General features: G+C 44.2%; 1 protein-coding gene across 5 annotated transcripts in view; it reads left to right on the top strand.

Annotated features, from left to right (window-relative positions):
• Usp28 (ubiquitin specific peptidase 28) overlaps positions 1 to 19,895 on the top strand; it is a 51,955-nt gene that overhangs the window by 15,413 nt on the left and 16,647 nt on the right. For 3 of the 5 annotated variants that reach the window (XM_029543168.1, XM_021206586.1, XM_029543166.1), the window contains exons 4-13: positions 864 to 969; positions 1,747 to 1,906; positions 5,975 to 6,061; positions 6,649 to 6,786; positions 7,886 to 7,959; positions 8,909 to 8,988; positions 13,108 to 13,256; positions 14,638 to 14,765; positions 16,182 to 16,277; positions 18,153 to 18,332. In XM_029543168.1, the coding sequence (XP_029399028.1) occupies positions 864 to 969; positions 1,747 to 1,906; positions 5,975 to 6,061; positions 6,649 to 6,786; positions 7,886 to 7,959; positions 8,909 to 8,988; positions 13,108 to 13,256; positions 14,638 to 14,765; positions 16,182 to 16,277; positions 18,153 to 18,332 (1,198 nt within the window). The remainder of the gene's footprint in view (positions 1 to 863; positions 970 to 1,746; positions 1,907 to 5,974; positions 6,062 to 6,648; positions 6,787 to 7,885; positions 7,960 to 8,908; positions 8,989 to 13,107; positions 13,257 to 14,637; positions 14,766 to 16,181; positions 16,278 to 18,152; positions 18,333 to 19,895) is intronic. The other 2 variants (XM_021206587.2, XM_029543167.1) reach the window with 1 other exon arrangement.

The raw sequence follows: 19,895 nt of genomic DNA on the forward strand, positions 1-19,895 counted from the left end.
TCGAGACAGGGTTTCTCTGTGTAGCCCTGGCTGTCCTGGAACTCACTCTGTAGACCAGGCTGGCCTCGAACTCGGAGATCCACCTGCCTCTGCCTCCCAAGTGCTGGGATTAAAGGTGTGCGCAACCACGCCCGGCATGAAGTATGGTTTTGATTTTTATGGGATATTAATCTATTTTATTTATTGCATGTATGTAGGTCAGCGTTTTGTTTCAGGTGTCTCTGTTTATCTCATTTATTTTTAAAGTTCTGGTTATTTTTATGTATATAAGTGTTTTGCATATGTGTATGTCAGTTCATTGAGTGCTGCCTAGTGCTCCTCAAGAGGCCAAAAAAGGGTGTTGGACCCCCTGGGACTTGAGTTATGATTGGTTGTAAGCCACCATGTAGGTGCTGTTAATTGCTTAGTTATCTCTCCAGCCGCTCTACCTTTTTTTTTCTTTTCTTTTTTGAGACGGGACTGTTCACTGAACCTGGGGCTTACTAGTTGGCTAAGCAGCCAGGCTACCAAGTCCATGGAATCTTCGTTCTCCCCCAGGACTGAGAATATAGGCATGTACTTACTGTGCCTGTCTTTTTTACATGGATGCTGGAACCTGAACTCAGGTCTTTATGCTTAAGCAGCAAGTGTTCTGTGCACTGATCCTACCCCAGCCCTGGTGGATTGTTTCAGTCACTTACTTGGGAACTGTTGGGATAGGGTTGCAGTACAGCTAGCTATATTGTTGATTTGACTTAGAGACAGTTAACAAGATGTGTGCAGAGGAGTTGTTGGTGAGAGTTAGGGATACATTTGGTTGGAAGTGCTTTGCCTTTCTTACTTCCTGACATGAACTAATGGAACCAATCTCTGCTTCCTCACAGAAGTGATAGACCTCACTCACGACAACAAAGATGACCTGCAGGCAGCCATTGCCTTGAGTCTTCTGGAGTCTCCTAACATTCAGGCTGACAACAGAGATCTTAATAGGTTGTTGCTTTAATTTGTGATCTTTGTTCCTCATGGTTGCTTTGTCATATTGTATTCTGGGAAAGCTACTCAGGTTTCTTCATTGCTCCAAGATAGTTTCTTTAAGGAGCAATTCAGTTCCCTTTCCCCTCCCCCTCCCTCTTTTTCCCCCCTCATTTTCTATTTTTGGGGGGATGCAGGGTATCTCAGAGTAGCCTGAAATCTGTGACCCTTCTCCCTCGCTCTCTAGAGTGCTGGGATCCCCGGTGTGTGCCAACACTGGCTCTTGGTTCACTTTGAAAAGGGAAGGACATGGAGGCTCTTAACCTGGTCTGTAGTCTTTGAGTAGAGGTTTACAAAGTTGTGTTCCCAGTTACTAAGGAAAACCAATAATGACCCTACATATCTGATAAGTACAAGCCCTTCGGTAGGGCATCATGGTTGAGTGTAAACCTTTAATGTGGTAGGAGTGAATAGCCTGGAACTCAACTCATTTTTACTATGAGTCTTACAAGTAATAGTTTCTGGTGGAAGGGCTTAAATTTGTAATTAAATCTCCCTTTCACTTACTTAGAACTATAGAGCTATTCTATAGACACTGATTGTCCAGTGGATGGTTATCCTGATATTAGAATCATCTGTTCAAAATTACCAGCACGGTCTGTATAGTAAATCATTCCTTTAACTCTTCTTCTCCTTCTCCTTCTCCTTCTCCTTCTCCTTCTCCTTCTCCTCCTCCTCCTCCTCCTCCTCCTCCTCCTCCTTTTTCTTTTGATATGTGGTATTGGTATGCTACAGAGCGCATGAGGCTAATTCTGCAGAAACTAAACGCTCAAAGAGAAAACGCTGTGAAGTTTGGGGAGAAAACCACAATCCCAATAATTGGAGAAGAATGGATGGTTGGCCAGTTGGGCTGAAAAATGTTGGCAACACGTGTTGGTTCAGCGCTGTTATTCAGGTATGGTGTTTTTAACAGACAACCGTTCTCTTCTGGATATAATTTCATAGTTTGCTAAAATGAAACATGTGAAGTATAAGTTGAATCAATTGGGTGAACTGGGTAGGTAGTCTTTGTTGTAGTGCTGTTGTGTTGTAGTTACTTTGGTGTGTTTGGACTAAGAATTTGTGATGTCTAAACTGCACAGTACTAAAATATAAATACATTAAGTGTTCGGGGTCAGCAGTTAATGAATACCATTCAGGGTAGTCTGGGGTAGAAGCATGGCAGATGGGCATCCTGGAAAGAAGACTGTAAAAATACTTTCATTATGTAGCCTAGACTGGCCTCAAACTTGTGATCCCTTTGCTTGTACCTCCCAAGTGCTAGGGTTTTAGGCATATACCACCATGCTAGCTATGTGCATGAATTACATATATGTACACACACATACATATTCATCTACTCCAAACACGCTATCACTGAGTCACATTCCCAGTCCTGTGAAAACACTCTTGTGGGAGGAGGGCTGTGAAATCTATAGGTCTTGAGGAGTAAACAGGTAGCTCGTAGCTTACTGCCGTTTGACACGGGAGGGATAATTTGTGGTAGAAGTTGCCAATAGGCTATAGATGTGCTAAGTTCAAATACCTATGTTTACAACATTATATAGGCATTAACTGAATGTATTTCTAGTTCAGAAAAGAATACTTTCAGGTTCTAAGTAAAGCCAGGCAGGTGGGTGGGTTTCATTAGAGAGAAGTGGCTATTAACTATTTCCTGGAGCTGGAGAGATGGTTCAGCAGTTGTGAGCAATTGTGGCTGCTGGGGGCTACTGCAACTGGCTGCACTTTCACCAAAAGCTTCTCCTAGACTCTCTTCATGGTGCAAAGCCTCACCTTTCTCCATGACCCCTTCAGTTCTGGGGCTTCTACTGCTAACGAGGCTGTATCCTCTTGTGTGGCCTCTGCTGGCTTCTCACATGCCAAGCCACTGTCCATGACCCTGTCGTGCCTTCAAAACCACTACCACCTGGGCTACCCTTCCGTGGCACCAAGTCTGGCTGCTCACAGCTCCAGCTGACCAGCATCATTTGTCCCGGCACAGCAGAGGTTTCCCGTTAGTAGTACCAATATCTTGTTAATCACAGCTGTTCTTCGGCCCCAGCTAGCCAGAACCACAGAATCTTCCCACAAAAGCCCAGTAGAGTCTTTGCTTCCCTCTGAAAAGTCATGAGTCTGGCATCCATCGTCCGGACTGCTCTCAGCATTCTTCCAAGCTCCTACAGAACAGCCCACTGAACTCTCAACACTCAGTGGCTCTTCTAGCCCAAAGTTCCGAAGCCCTTCCACAGTCCTCCCCAAACAACATAGTCTGGTCTGCCACAGCAGTCCCCTACTCCTGGAACAACTTATCTTAGGGTTTCTATTGTATAGAAAAACACATGACCAAAAAGCAAGTGGGGGAGTGTCTTAGTTAGGGTTTCATTGCTGTGAAGAGACACCATGCTCACGGCAACTCTCATAAAGGGAAACATTTAATCGAGGCTGGCTCACAGTTTAGAGGTTCAGTCTGTAATCATAGAGGAAAGCATGGTGGCACAAAGGTAGACATGGTGCTGGAGAGGTAGCTAGCTGAGCGTTCTACATCTTGAACTGCAGGCAGCAGAGGGAGACTGCCACGCTGGGCTTTAGCTTGAGCATATAAGACCTCAGACCCTGCCTACACAGTAACACTTCCTCCAACAAGGCCATACATGAGTCTTTGAGGGCCATTCCTTTTCAAACCAACACAGGAAGGAAACGATTTGGCTCACACTTTTATCACTGTTCATTATGGATGAAAGTCAGGACAGGAACTTAAATAGGCCTGGAACCTGGAGGCAGGAGCTGAGGCAGAGGCTGTAGAGGGGCGCTGCTTACTGGCTTGCTCTGCTTGGCTTGCTCAGCCTGCTTTCTTATAAGAGCCCAGTCCACCCGCCCAGAGATGGCCCCACTCACAGTGGCCTGGGCCTCCCCCATTGCTCACTAACAGCTGGGTGTTATGGAGGGAGGCATTGTCTCAACTGAAGTTCCTTCCTCTTAGATTGATGTAGTTTGTGTGTCAAGTAGACATAAGACTAGCTGTCACACACTTAAGGAAAACGTTCCCTCAGCACCATCAGCTTCGTGTGTTCTTCCCTCTCCCTGCCTGCAGGCTTGTCTGTGCTGTGGTTCTGTGGCATCACCTAGCCGCTCAAGTCAGAATACTTACTATATGCCTGGCCCTGATTAGGACCTGGGAAAGAGCAGTGGCTAAAACAAAGCCCGTACTCTACTGGAGTTTGGCTAACAGAATGAGGTTGAATAAATGCCACAAATGCATTGTGAAGGAGGGTGTACTGGCTGATTTTGTGTCAACTTGACACAGCTAGAGTCGTTAGAGAGGAAGGAGCCACAGTTGAGGAAGTTTTTCCATGAGATCCAGCTGTAAGGCATTCTCTCTACTAGTCAACAATGCGGGAGGGCCCAGTTCTTGTGGGTGGTGCAGTCGCTGAGCTAGTGGTTCTGGGTCCTATAAAAAAGTAGGCTGATGAAGTAGTGGGGAGCAAGCCAGGAAGCACTGCTCCTCCATGGCCTCTGCATCAGCTCCACCCTCCAGGTTGCTGCCTTGCTTGAGTTTCTGACCTGCCTCCTTCTGTCCATCAACAGTGCTGTGAAAGTGTGGGCTGAATAAACCCTTTCCTCCCCATCTTGCCCTTCGGTCATGGTGTTCTGTCACAGCGTGATGACTCAGCTGGGGTGCTGCTGCTGTAGGGTGGTCTGCGGTGGCTTGGCTGGTAGCTTTTAAGCAGAGGCGTGAAGGGAGGACTGACTCCTTCAGGCTTCCATACAGATGACCTAATGTGTGTGTGCTGCCTTCCCAACCCCTCAGTGAGCACACAATTAAAGCACAGTGAGTGTAGCGGGAGCAAAGACACGTGAGGCAAGGGCAAGGGGGTTGCTACAGGTACAGCCTGGGCTTTGTGGTGCATTCCACATCAGCCACGGTCTGTGAGACTGGTCATAAAAAAACTGGAAAGTAGGACTGCCAGCGAGCTAGTCCAAGGCTGCAGCTCTCTAGTGTGTACAGACAGGCAGGCACTAGAGTCAGAATGCCCTCAACCTTGACTGCTGTGAGAGATGTTAAACAGGGGCTTTCTTTCTTTCTTTCTTGATTTATTTTATGAGTACAGTGTTCTGATACACCAGAAGAGAAGGCATCAGATCCCATTACAGATGGCTCTGAGCCACGTGTAGTTGCTGGTAGTTGAACTCAGGACCTCTGCAAGAGCAGTCAGTGCTCTTAACCGCTGAGCCATCTCTCCAATCATTTCCTTATAATAGTAGAATTGGTAGGTTGACAGTATAGATGCTTTTAAGGTAATGATGAGAGAGATAGGGTTTCACAGTGTAGTGATGGACCTGAACCTCACTGGATCCCAGGATGGCCTTGCAGTCACTGTACTCCTTCAGCTTCAGCTTCCTGAGTATTGGGATCACTCCAAGCTACCACGCATGGCTTTGAAATACTGCACCTGTAATTAAACATGCCTGTAATCCTAGCAGTCGGGAGTCTGAGGCAGGAGGATCAGGAATTTAAGGCCAGCCTTGGCTACATAAGGAGTACAAGGCCAACCTAAATTATCTAGTAAGACCCTGTTAGATAATTTAAAAAACAAAACTGCAATTGTTTTTGTTGGAGTTCAGGAGACGTCACACAAACCATACGAACTGTCAGGCGAGGGTGGAGGCAGTTGTACATTTCGGCTGACTTTTAAGCTGATTGGTCCTAAGTGAGGTAAGAGGGCTGGTTGCTGGGTGGTGAACAGGGGAGTTTCAGAGGACTGAGCTAGCAGCATAAGTAATACAACCATAGTGCTTTGGCCTTTTAGGAGAAGTTCGTGGTGTCAGCTATGGATAGTTCCTTCTGGGAAGCAGAGGCTGAGGACCTGTACTAAGTTCCACCTTAGGTGCAAAATGGAGACTGAATACAAAATGGCTACAGTTACAATCAAAGGAGCAGGCCTCAACAGTTGAAAGTAGTTGAGAATAAATTTCTTTCTTTCAGTCTCTCTTTCAGTTGCCTGAATTTCGAAGACTTGTTCTCAGTTATAGCCTGCCACAGAACATCCTTGAAAACTGTCGAAGTCACACTGTAAGTTGGCACTGAGGCAGTCTCTGTGTTGCTGGGCCGAGTGTGGGAACTGTGATAGTCCTTGGCTAAGTCACTCTTCTCCCTCCTTTGGATAAGAAGTGAGGGTTTGCAAAGATACAGTTAAGTAGGAATAAACTTAAGAGACAGTGCTGAGGAAGAGCAGTGGGGTACTGTTTTATTTAACCTCAGTGCTGCACTGTTGGTGACACTCAGAGCCTGTTCTCCGGGTGCTGTCTCTCTCCTGCTTTTGGCTGCCGAGGTCAAGGGATGCAGAGCAGAGAGCTGAGGCAGAGCCAGGCGCTTCTTGGACTGCATCCGTCTTGCCCTTGCATGGCACTATGCCACAGTGCATCCTCTTAGGTTGGTGGGCAGCTGCAAGGAACTCCAGAACATTGTGTCTTGTCCTCAGCATGTCCCCTGACTGCTTCACAGCTCCCTGTGTTCTAGGGTTACCCCTGCTGTTCTCATCTGGTCCCTCTGTTAGTCTCACTGGTCTAGAACTTGGTAACTGTGAACTAGTGATTGTTGATAATATTTTCTTCATTCCTTCAAGCTTTTCAAATAAGATCTTGGCTTGTTTTCTCTAGGAAAAAAGAAATATCATGTTTATGCAAGAGCTTCAGTATTTATTTGCTCTGTTGTTGGGATCAAATCGAAAATTTGTAGACCCTTCTGCAGCCCTGGATCTACTGAAGGGAGCCTTCCGATCATCCGAGGAGCAGCAGGTACTTTGTTCCCTTATCATATTTCAAAGGCCAGTGTCTGAGCCACTCTTTGCTAGTGAGGTACCACTATTTGAATTGTTACTGTATGACAAGCTCTGAACAAAGGCAAGATGACTGCCTTTATCTGCCCTTTATTTCACTCTCAGAAGGTGTAGTTAAAGAGCAGGTATGTTTGTGCATGGGTGAGAGGTGCACAGGGCACTGGCAGTCTGTGTGCACAAGGGAGAGAGAGGTGCATGGGGCACTGGCACTGAAGGAGGCAGAAGTCAGAGGAAGAGCATAAGTGGGGAGGATGGCTCTCGCCTTAATCCCAGCAGAGGTTTTTGAAGCAGGAACAAATTTGAAAAGTAAACCCAGTGAGCCATACTGAAGGATAATTGAGAAGAGTCAAGTCGTGTGTCTGATGGCCCAGGTAGAAATCTTGATTTGGTTTGGATTTTAAGGCACGTCTCAGTATTGAACCCAGGTGATTGTTGAACACCAGGTCTTCCAGCCTCAGCCTCCTGAATCTGGGATTGCAGGCTGTAACGTCATTCTGGGATAGATAAAAATCCTCTTTCCCACCCTGCTGGAGCTGAGTTCGGCAGCTTTTCTCTTTTAGTCGTGGAATCTTCCCCTTCCTTCTCCACCTGCTACTGAACTCAGAGCTGTTGCTGTTGCACCAGCTTTGGCCTTCACAGTGTGAAACCCACACTATTACATGGCTACATAGCTAACTAGCATTCTCAAAACAGTTTGTAAAAAAATTGCCTTTCTCTGTCACTTCTCACAGTACCCTAGTGGACTCTGTTCCTTTTAAGACACCTTTTCAAAAATGTCTAATTAGAAATTTCTTTGATTTGTTTGTTTTGTTTTGTTTTGTTTTTGTAACACACAGATGTGGCCAACCCTGTAGAGTTCCACTTCCTTCCTGGCCTAGCTTAGTCACATCACACCAATGTCATTGAGCTCCCTGTTCCTATGTCTTGCAAGTTTGCCTCTTAAAAGGGAGATTATGTCATAGGAGTAGCATATTTATTTGTGGACTTTAAAAGCAGACCTTTGTTTCCTTAAGTACAGTATTGTATCTAACTTACTGCAATTTGTGCCTCTCTTGTAGCAAGATGTGAGTGAATTCACACACAAGCTCCTGGACTGGCTGGAGGATGCGTTCCAGCTTGCTGTTGATGTTAAGTGAGTGCTGAGGGTTTGTCTGCACGTCCTCCCGACTCATAGTGGCCGCCGAGAACACTGGTGGGCGAAATCACTCTTCTAAAGTAGAAACTGCCAGTGTTTGCCAAACCTCTTGGTGGCCACTGAGCCCTGTTTTGGCTTTTCCTCTAGAGATCTAGACTGTCCCCTCGACCTTTGTTTCTCTGAACCTGAACTGCCTGGTTGTAAGATGTAATTAAAAGTGGGTAAAGGGCTCCTAAATGTGGACATGGTGTATGGTATGGAACCATTATATTTACTGTCACTCACCTGTGACATCTGCTTAGCATTCACTGAGCATGTGGGTCAGTCATCCTAGCCATGGACACAGGACCTGTGTCATCTGTGTATGGCTGCCAAGAACCCGCTTTTCTAAATAGTTTTAAGTCTGAAGTTGGAGAATAAAGTAGTACCATGAAATAGTTTTGCAACTGGGAACTTAAACACATAACTACAATGTAAGACGAGGGAACTTAAAACACTTAACTACAGTGTAAGGTGAGCTTTAGGAAACGAACATTTGCTTGCTATTGAGGAAATTTGTAAGCATTTACTTGTAAAACTCTGGGGGGGGGTCCATTTTTCACTACTGTGCTGTTCTCTACCTTGTATATACATACATGTATGTATATACATACATGTAATCTGGCAGACTGTCTATATAGCAAATGTATATACACACATTTGTCACCAAGTGTGACCCCAAGGTCAGGGTTCACACATTGCCTCCCCAACACAGTGCCAGGCATCTTCCTGTCAGTCAGGTCTGAGCTGAACTACATCTTTGCTTCCTTAGAAACTCAGATACCTACCATGTGACAGTGTGGTGATGAGAATAAATGGGTTTCTCAGTTCTTTCTGAATGCTGCTTGGGTTTTATGGGCATGTATTTGATTTGACTGACAGAACTGTCTCGTCTCTTTTAAAATAGCAGCCATCTCAGGAATAAATCTGAGAATCCCATGGTGCAGCTATTCTACGGTACTTTCCTGACAGAAGGGGTCCGAGAAGGTAAGGTCTTTGTTTGTCCTGTGTGTTTGTTGTCACCTGCGACTGGTTCTCATGGCTTCAGTGTTGCAGGAAGACAGGGTAGACTTGAAAGCCCAAGAAACCGAAGACTTACTCTCTGACTTTTCTCCCTGTGACTATGGGCACACGGTCTGAGTCCTTAGTCTCTAGATCTGTACAGTGGGCACAGTTTTTGTCCTAGAACTGTTGTGTTAAATTGAGTAATATCTGTGTTGATAGCAGTGATCCTACTTAATTTTCTATATTGCTTTTCCTGATCGACCATCTAATCTCAGGTTCTGTAGAATCAAACTGCCAGAAATGCTTATCTACTCTCTGAATATTTAAACTGTTGGCTAAGCACATAGTTTTTATTTTTTTAGTGTCAGGATTTTGACTATGTACAAATAGAATAGTATCGAAACCTCTGTGGTTTCAGCAACTTGTGAACCTATGGCCAGCTTTTCCCCATATCAGCCTCATTCTCATGTGATTACAGCTATGTGCCACCACTGGCCCTTATATTTTTTACTATATGTGTTCATTTTTGTTACTAGGACTTGAACCCAGAACTCAGGGTGCATTCTTAACTGCTACACCAACAGCTATAGTTTTCATATTTGGATGGATGGATGGATGGATGTTAGATATAGCCCAGTACCATGTGTAGTAGTAGCTACTACTCTGTTGCTGAGATAAAATATCATGACTATGGAAATCTACTGATGAAAGTATTATAGCTTCTGGGGCTAGAGGGTTAGAATCCATGATGGTGAGAACAAAATGGCAGCAGGCAGCTGGCAGGAAACTGAGAGGTGACATCTTTAACTGTAAACATGAAACAGCCAGAGCAAGCAGGGAGCAGGGCAAAGCTGTGAACTCGTACAGTCAGCCTCCCAGTGACATACCTACCTCCATTAACAAGGCTACTTCCTGGACAGGAAGGGTTCAAATAGGAGACCATGAGAAACATTTCTCATTTAAACTATAGTATCCCACTCCCTGGCCCCAATAGGTTTGAGGCCATATCGTAATGTAGACTATTTATTTTAACTTCAAAAGTCTTCTGTAGTCTTTGACAATTTTCTATTTAAAAGTCCAAAGTCTCTTCTGAGACTCAAGGCAATCTCTTAATTATACTCCCTATAAAATCAAAAGGCAGGTTATATATGCTGAACATATAAATGGCTTACGTCTCTTAAGTCAGCACCACATGGATAACAGACATTGCCAACTTTGGCTGCCTGCTTGCAATGGATCCTTGCTTTCTTGATTCACGTTAGCAGCTTTTTTTTTTTTTTTTTTTTTTTTTTGTAGACCAGGCTGGCCTTGAACTCAGAAATCCGCCTGCCTTTGCCTTCTGGGTACTGGGATTAAAGGCGTGTGCCACCACCACGGCTGGCAGCAGAAGCTTTTATTCTTGTTGCTGCATAGGAGTTCTGTGTTACAAATTGGAAACTTGCTGTGTATGGTTTTGCCCTGAGGAAGCCCTTCATTTGTTCGGGCACAGAGCAGCCTCTCCTTAAAGCTCTGAACCTCCTAACAGTTACAGCCATTCTTCCTGAGTGTGTTTTTGGCTGTAACAATAAACTTCCTGGTGTTCTTTTCTCTCAAAACTGTACATTTTGTACTTTTTTCTGCCCCATTTTTTTTTCATGATAGACCTGTGGAAGCATTAGTAATAATAACTATGCCACATTCTCAACATTATGTAGTCTTGAAATTTTCTATGCCAAAGAAACCAGTCTTGTTTTAAAGTTTGCCTCAGGCAAGTTCATCGTGCAAAGGCAGAAGGTGGCCAGAATATCACCAGACTGGCCTCTGAGTGCTGTTAGTCTTGACTCCTATTAGAACACTCCTTTAAGCTCTGCCTACAGCATTCAACACTTTAGTTCCAAAATCTTCCACTTTCCTCCAAAAAATTGGCAGGGTCAGGTTCTTGATCACCTCAGGCCATCCAGAGAGTAATTCTGACATGAACTTCTGCGTTAGGTGCTTTTCTGTTGGGTAAAACACCATGACCAAAAGCAATTGTCAAGTGTAATTTTAGCTACTGTTCCAGGGGGCAATGGTGCGGAGTCATGGCAGCACTCAGCAGGTATGGGGCAGGAGCAGGAAGCTGAGAGAGGAGAGAGCAAACTGAAGGTCAGGTGAAGCTGTGAACTCCATAAGGCCACCCCAGGTGACATCCTTCTCCTCTAAGGCCATACATACCTCCTAAGCCTTCAATCTGGGCATGAGGCATTCACACATCTGAGCCTGTCAGAGACATAAATCTAAATCGCCACACACAATTTCTCCAAAGAATGAGCATTTTTAAATATTTAAATTCTCAATTTATTTAAAAACATCCTTTTCTTATTTAGGGTTATTATTGCTATGATGACAAAATACCATGACCAAAACCAAGTTGGAGTGCAAAGGATGTATTTGGCTTATACTTCCACATCACAGTCCATCATTGAAGAAAATCAGGGCAGGAACTAAAGCAGGGCTAGTGAGTGAAAAAAATAATTACAAAGGAAAAGACATTGTGTTCATTGTGGGAGAGCATTGTCAGAGGCAATCTGAGACATCTGAGAGAGGCCAGAGTGGCTGTGACCTGAGCCATGGATGTAGGGAGAAGAGGAAAGGAGAAGGGAGCCAGCTGCAGTAGTCCAGAGGCCCAAAAGGGAGTAGCAGGTAGCCAGAATGGTGGATCATATAGGAAAGCGCAGCCTAGACGGGGCTGGAGAGGGTCATGGTAGTGGGCAGGGCATGCCATCAGGAGAACCTGGCAGTCAGGTCCATCGGTATGTGAAATACGCCTCTGCCAGATAGAGACAGGAACTGATGGAAGCAGGCCAGGGAAGGGTGCTATTTACTACCGACCTGCTCCCATGGCTTGCTCAGCCTGCTTTCTTATGGAACCCAGGACCACCAGCCTAAGAATGGCACTGTCCACAGTGGGCTGGGCCCTCACCTGTCAATCACTAATTAAGACAATTCTCAACAGCCAGATCTCTCTCTTTTTTTTTTTTTTTTTAAGATTTATTTATTTATTATATGTAAGTACACTATAGTTGTCTTCAGACACCCCAGAAGAGGACATCAGATCTCATTAAGGATGGTTGTGAGCCATCATGTTGTTGGTTTCTGAATTCAGGACCTTCGGAAGAGCAGTCAATGCTCTTAACCGCTGAGCCATCTCACCAGCCCCTCAACAGCCAGATTTTAATGGGTGCAGATTCTTAATTAAGGTTCCCTCCTTTCAGATAACTCTAGCTTGTATCCAGTTGACATGAAACTACCCAGCAAAGTCCCATTTTACGTTTTGTGAGACTGCCCACCACCCCAAGAGATGGAGAAGTGATTGAGGAAGATCCCCAAGCCGACTTCCTCCCTGTGCCTACGTGGGTTAGTAAACCCCACACACAAAGGCTCCAGGGCTGACCTAGAACACTTAACCTCAGAGTTTGTTTTAGTCAATATTGAAATCCCTTCCCTCAGAGAAAGCAACCCAGGACTGCCCATATTGAGTCAGAAGTGTCCACTCACCCTCCAGGTTCTTGTATGACTGTTGGCAAGTCTCATTTCAGTAACTGTGAGCTTCACTTCCTCCCTTATTCTTTTCCCCTTGGAATATCTTGTGTTATTGATTTTGGGGGTGGGGGACAAGGTCTTGCTGTGTAGTTGAACATATCCTTTATTCTCAGTAGTAAGCCTTTCATGGACCAGGACTGCAGGTGTTCAGCGCTGTGTCCATATTTGTTTCCATATTGAAATGTATGTTTTGAAGAAGGTAATTTGTTTGTAATAACCCCTAGGTCTGGAATTCACTGGCCACACCCCAGCACACATAGTTAACGTGACACAGGCCGCTGCCACTCTTGTGCATCTTGTGTAGTTTTATTCCAGCTAGGACTCTCGTGATGGGTTTGATGTGGAGGCATGTGCCTTGGGCTTGCAACTTGCAGCGTTCACAGGCCCGGGTCCAGTAGGTCAGTGGAGGTTACGTAACCTCCAGTGTGGTTTTCTCCACTTCTCAGAGACTACTGAGTCCTAACAGTGGTGTCTCAGTGGCGCTAGAGAAATAGACTTTAAGTGGTGGTAGTGAAGCTTAACAACCCCCTCTTTGCCTAGGAAAGCCCTTTTGTAACAACGAGACCTTCGGCCAGTATCCTCTTCAGGTAAATGGTTACCACAACTTAGACGAATGTTTGGAAGGGGCCATGGTGGAAGGTGACATCGCGCTGCTTCCTTCGGATCGTTCGGTGAAGTATGGGCAAGAGGTGAGGTGTGTCCTACCAGTGACAGAGCCAATTAAGTAGGCTGAACTTAGGCAAACCAGTTCACGAATTAGGTCGCCACAGGCTGAGCAGATCTTGAATCTGTCTCCCATTTCTAAGCAGTTGGTGTGAATCCTGAGTTACACATGTAAGGCCTTGTTCTGCTCCTGATATGATTTCAGTATGATCATGTTTCTCCCTTTCTGTTGAAGCCTACATGTACCTGAGCAGGGAGAATGCACTGCCTCCATATTTTCGGAGGTAAAAGTGATTAACTCTTATGATATGCCATGTAGAATATTTTCCCTAGTACAGTATTTATTGTTCTCAGTTTGTAAATTCCGCCTCTGCTTTTTACATTTTAAAGTTTAATTTTAATTTATTTATGTGGGATTCTTGGGTTTTGATGGATTGGGAAGAACATAATAATGCAAGGGTAATTACTACCTCAGCATTCCAGTTAAGCAGGAATCAGTGAACACCCGTGCGTAACATAAACCCTAGCAAGAGTCCTTATGCTTGTTTTATTAGATTTAACCAAGAAGAGCCAGACAAGGTTCATGCTTGTAATTCTATCACTTAAGAGACTGATTAATTGGGATTGTTACAAGTTCAAGGCCAGCATTGGCTGTCTAGTGAGTGAGATCCTGTCTCAAGAAGCAAACAACAAAGATAAAAAGACTCAGCTGTGGGGGAGTCGGTCGCCCCTGGGGCCAGCAGCCACCCGTGGGTGCCTCTGGTGGTGAGCAAAGCTTCTGCTAGCGCAGGCTTTCTTCCCTCAGCCGTGCTCGGTGTCCACCTCGTGCCTTCTTTTCATTTTAGGGAGCAGTTGTTCTGCTCTCAAACTCTGGGTGCCATTGTGGGTTCACTGGCCTGGCTGGCTTTTCAGAAACTTCTGTCTGGAAGTCAGAGATTATTTTCCTCAGAAACATGAGACTGTTTTAAATTGTTATTTGTAAACAGGACTTAAAACTGTGGCTACCTGTAAATAAACAGTACATAATATATTTATAGTGTTTGTCTTTTTAGATGATTATTGGGTGCAATTACCCCCTAATTACTCTGTTGTAAGATCTGAACATCTTAAATTCTGATGACTTTTAGGGAATGATTTGCATTAGCGCATGATCAGTTCTTGTATTCGTGGTGGTTATTTCTAAAAGTGATAGTTGAACGCAATGCTAGTAGTAAATTTAGAGGCTTTAGTCATACTGTTCAAGTATAATTCTAAGTATTTAGATAGTATGTGAGATAAAATGCTGTATAATACTTAGTTGTCTTGGATATAAATTTCATATCAAAAGAATTTTGGTGAAAGGTATTTTAATGTGGCTGATATTTCCTGACATTAACTTCTCTTTCCCCTATGTTTTTTCCTTGGCAGCGTTGGTTTACAAAGCTGCCTCCAGTGTTGACCTTTGAACTCTCCAGGTTTGAGTTTAATCAGTCTCTTGGGCAGCCTGAAAAAATTCATAATAAGCTGGAATTTCCTCAGATTATCTATATGGATAGGTGAGTATTGGTTCATGACTTTGTGATATTAAACACAACAGAAGTGACTGTGAGCTACGTAGTTATGTGTGGAGATCACCTAACACTTGAGAATGTCAGAGTACTGTCACTGACATAGCTAGGCATATGTCTGGACTCAGAACATAAATCTCATCTCCATGGACACTGTATACCAATAAAGTGAAGAATGCAAGGCAGGTACTAGTTTATACTGTCATGGTAAAACTGTATGTACAGAAACCCACCGGAATATCAACTGAGTTTTTAATTATGCGTAGGTTCCTGTTTTACATCCAGATAGGGGAACATAACTTTCTCTAACTTTGACATTTTTTTAAAAAGCTCTCATTCTCCAGCCACCACCTGGAAAATTCATTTTCTGAAAACTTTTCTAAGAAGGACCCAATTGTAATTTAAAGGAGGGGACAGGAAGAGAAGGGGGAGGGAATAAGAGAAAAAACCCAATATTAGCAAGGAAGCGAGTCGATCTCAGAGCTCATGCCCACACCCCTTGGAACTTTAGACAGTTTTTAATTTGTTTATTTTTTTTATTTTATTTAATTTGACAAGAATATACACTCTCCAGTGGCTTTAGCTTCAAAATGATTTTCCTTTTGGCTCCTTGCATTTCCATGGAAATTTTAGTGACTTGCCAGTTTCTGCCAAAATAAGGGACACTCCGTTGGATTGTGCCCCATCTGTCGTTCAGTCTGGGGAGAAATGACATCTTAGAGTGTGATCTTTTTCTTCTAAGCATAATAGCTACTACCATTTTGTTTTTACATCTTTATTTCTCTTGGTGATGTTTTACAATTTGGTGTACAGCCCTTCCATCATTAGATAAATCAAACTTTTAAAATACTGAGTTTTTAAATTTTTACTCTTTTCTCTGTGAGCAGATGGAAATAAAGTTGGTTGTACTGGTTATTAAATTGACATTGTATCTTCAGGTTGGAGTAAACTCACCACCTTGGCTAGGGCTTGTGGCTGCTGTGAGCAGTAGCTGAAGAACAGCTCTTCGTCCTTTGCTGCTGTCTCCCACCTTTTGTTTCTTGGACTTGTTCCGCACTGTACTGGCTTCACCTTTAGGAAAGCATTTAGTGATAGTGGTGAGAATGGGCATCCATCCTTGCCTCCTTGCTGACCTGAGTGTGATCCACAGCAGTGTTCTCAGGTGGGTTTGTAACTTAGCCAGAAATGCAAGGGCATCCTCCACTACAGGGAGAGTTGGAGACTACTCTGAGCTTTAAGATTCTGTCTCCAGCCAAAAACCCCCAAAATAAAGGAAAATTAAAATGTAATATTGGTTATTGGATAACTGCCTGTGTGAGGTCTTCACTGAGGTCTTGCCATTGATAGCTGCTGATGTCACTTTTGCGCTGATGTCACTTTTGCACGTGGTTATCATTTGCTTAGGTACATGTATAAGAGCAAAGAGCTTATCCGAAGTAAGAGAGAGAGCATTCGGAAGTTGAAGGAGGAAATACAAGTTCTGCAGCAGAAGTTAGAAAGGTGAGTCCTCTGGATCGTGTCATGCTTTGGAACATAGAGCAACTATTAAGATTAGAGAGTATATCTAAAAGTCCAGAGCATGATTAATAACTGGTTTGTAAAAAAGGCAATACCCTCTTTGTAAGTGTAAAGGAATCTTCAAGGCCAGCTAGTGCCTGTGGGTGAGTGGTCCTGAGGAATGAGGGGCTCGGGACATACTATGACGGTCTGGCAGTCTCTCTCCCCTGCCCTCCTGCTGTCTGACTAAATGAACTTGAGAAGCAGTGCTGTCAGTCACTTGTCCTCTTTGGTTTTTTGAGACAGTTTTCTGTAGGATGACCTTGAACTTCTGTTCGCCTGTCTCCACTTCCCCAAGGGTTGGGGTCTGGCAGTTTCACTTGGGGAAAATGGGCTTGTGAAGTGTTGAATGGGGGTGGTGCTGACTGAGACCAGGACGAGGTCCTCCTGTGTGCTGAGTTCTTCTGGCAGACTCAGCGCTTTCCAGATAGATCTGTTAGTTTAACATTTACAAAGGAGATCATACACTGTCGGTGGCTTCCTCTTTTCCTCTTCAACTACTTTTTTTTTTTTTATTCCCTGTGCATTTTTGGAAGTGGTTTTTTTTTTTTTTTTTTGAGACAGGGTTTCTCTGCATAGCCCTGGCTGTCCTGGAACTCACTTTGTAGACCAGGCTGGCCTTGAACTCAGAAATCCACCTGCCTCTGCCTCCCAAGTGCTGGGATTAAAGACATGCACCACCACGCCCGGCTTGGAAGTGTTCTTTTCTTTCTGGCTACATGTATGTGTGTCTGTCTGTGAGAGTATCTGAGCTTCTGTAACTGGATTTACAGTTGGGGAGCCACCATGTGGGTCCTGGGAATTGAACCAGGGTCCTCTGGAGGAGCAGCTGGTGCTTTTTTTTTTTTTTTTTTTTTTTCCTTAAGGTTTATTTATGTATATGAGTACCCTGTTGCTGTACTCAGACACACCATAAGAGGGCATCATATCCTATTACAGATGGTTCTGAACCACCATGTGATTGCTGGGAATTGAACTCAGGACCTCTGGGAAAACTGTCAGTGCTCTTAACCACTGAGCCATCACTCCAGCCCACAGCTGGTGCTCTTAACTGTTTCATCTATTAACATTCTCTGTCCTACCTCACGGGTCTACTGCTAGGTCGTTAATTACTCCAAGGGACACAAGCTTTACCCAGATCCAATATTAACATTTAACATTATTTGCTGCGTGTAGGGATTGGGTAAGAGAATAGGGCCGGGGGGATTAGGGAAAGGGGAGTGGGGATGAACATGTGTGCTCCTGTATGCATATAATGGTCAGGTAACAACCCACAGAATCACTTTTCTCTTTCTATCTTTTTGTGGATTCTGGGGATCAAACTTAGGCTTGGTGGCAAGTGCCTTTGTCTGTTATTTTTAGGGAACTTAATGTAACCGAGAATCACTGAGACTTTGGAAGTACTTTCCTTAGTGTAATACTACTGTTGCTGGTTTTTTTGTTGTTGTTATGTTTTTTTTTTTTTTTTTAAGATCTATTTATTTATTTATTTATTTATTTATTATATGTGTGTGCTTTCATGGCTAAAGCCTTTTTTAGTTTTTAACCCTATAGATTGAGTAACCAATTCAGTGGTATATGCCTCTAGGAATAATATGGGATGTTGTTGTTATATTGAGATAGGCTGTCACTAGCTTGCCCCATACTTACTGTGTAACCCAGGCCGGCCTCAAACTTTTTGTGGCCTTCTACTTCAGCCTCCTGAGCTACTAGGATTATAGCTGGCTATTAGCAACTCTGCATGGTAAGTCTTTATCAGCAGTTATTGCAATGCATAGCAGACTTGGGCAGTAGTGTTCCAGTGTCTTTGCCTCTTAGGTATGTGAAGTACGGCTCGGGCCCATCTCGGTTCCCACTCCCCGACATGTTGAAATACGTTATTGAATTTGCCAGTACAAAACCCGCCTCTGAAAGCTGTCTGTCTGGAAGTGCTGAGCACGTGACATTACCACTTCCCTCGGTGCACTGCCCGATTTCTGACCTCACATCCAAGGAAAGGTAACAAGCAGATTTCTTAAATAGTTTGTCTTGTTTCCCCATTCTTATTAGGCTCACTTCCTATCCTCCCACCTGTTGTGAACCCCTCTGATCCCTGAAAGATGGGGGGTTTGTCACCTGGCACTGTCCTGAGTCCTTGCAGTGCACTGGCTCCAGAGGCTTCTCACTGTCTGCTGCATGGATCAGATTGAGGGCTGCTTTGAATCTGCCTCGGAAGGGCTTTCTCAGACATCCAGGTGTCCTCCAGGCATCTCGTTCTGTACTTCATCTCCAATGAAGGAGGCTAAATTAACAGCAAGGAAAACCATATGGGTAGAGTTACATAAGGAGGAACTGGCCAGAATTCTGAGGCCAAGCCTTCGGTAGCAGGGCTCATGAACACACAGAGAGGCCACGTGGAGGAATCCTCTGACTACCTATTTAACCAGCAGTCATTATAGCTAGATGGTGCCTGCAGGTTCAGCTGTGTCATGATCCATGATATGTGTGTCTTTGGCTAATAAAATTACTAGGGCACATTTGTCCCTCACAGAAGAAAAGCTTATGTTAAAAACCTGTTGTTAGATGGACTGTGGTGGTACACACCTTTAATCTCACCAGCTGGGAGGCAGACGCAGGCTGAGTCTGAGTTGGAGGCCTACAGGACAAGTTCCAGGATAGTCAGAACTACTCAGAGAAACCTTGTCTTCAAAACAAAACAAAAACCCCAGAGGCCAACGAGATGATGTCTCAGCCATTAAGTGTTCATACTGCTTTGCAGACGGCCATAGTTCACTTTCCAGCATCCACAGCAGGCAGCTTTTTTGGTGGTATTAGAGGTAAATTTGCATTTATTTCTCCTTTTTGCTTATCATGCCTGGCTTATTTGGTATAGGGAATTAGCCCAGTGTCTCTTGCTAGCTAAGCAAGTGCTATGCCATCTGAGCAGCATGATGCTTTTCTGTTTCTGTTTGTTTTTTTGTTTGTTTCCCCATTGTTTTGAGACAGACTGTTAGGTCAAAGCCCCGGGTTTGAGAAGCAGTTCTCGACCTGTGGATGGCAGCCCCTTTTTGGGAGGTTGGATAACCCTTTCATGGGGACGGCTCACGGCTACCAGAGAACACAGATATTATATTATGGTCTTGAGTAGCAAAGTTACAGTTACCTAGTAGCAGTGAAAGTAATTTTATGGTTGGGAGGTCAACACATCAGGAACTGTGTTGCTGAAGGATTGTGGAACTAGGAAGGTTGAGAACCACTGAGTTTGAGGCTTTCCTGCCTCCTGTCATTTCTTGGGTGCCAGGTTTATAGGCACTAACCACTATGCCAGCTAAGCTCTGCTAAATGCTGAGCTAGTAGTTCATCATATGAGGATAGTACTAATGTTAGCTTCATAACCAGACTGTCTTAAATAAGAAGATCATTACAAGAAACAGTTAGCTTTTATTATATGTGTAGATTTTAGCTAAGGCCTCACTGTGTATGTGTAGCTTACGTTGGCCGTACAATTGAGGTCTTTCTGCCTCAGCCACACTGTTGCTCGGACTTGTATCTTAACTGGACCTTTTCATAAAGCAGCCGGTT

This window comes from Mus pahari, chromosome 10 (assembly GCF_900095145.1).
Source record: "Mus pahari chromosome 10, PAHARI_EIJ_v1.1, whole genome shotgun sequence".
Taxonomy (NCBI): domain Eukaryota; kingdom Metazoa; phylum Chordata; class Mammalia; order Rodentia; family Muridae; genus Mus; species Mus pahari.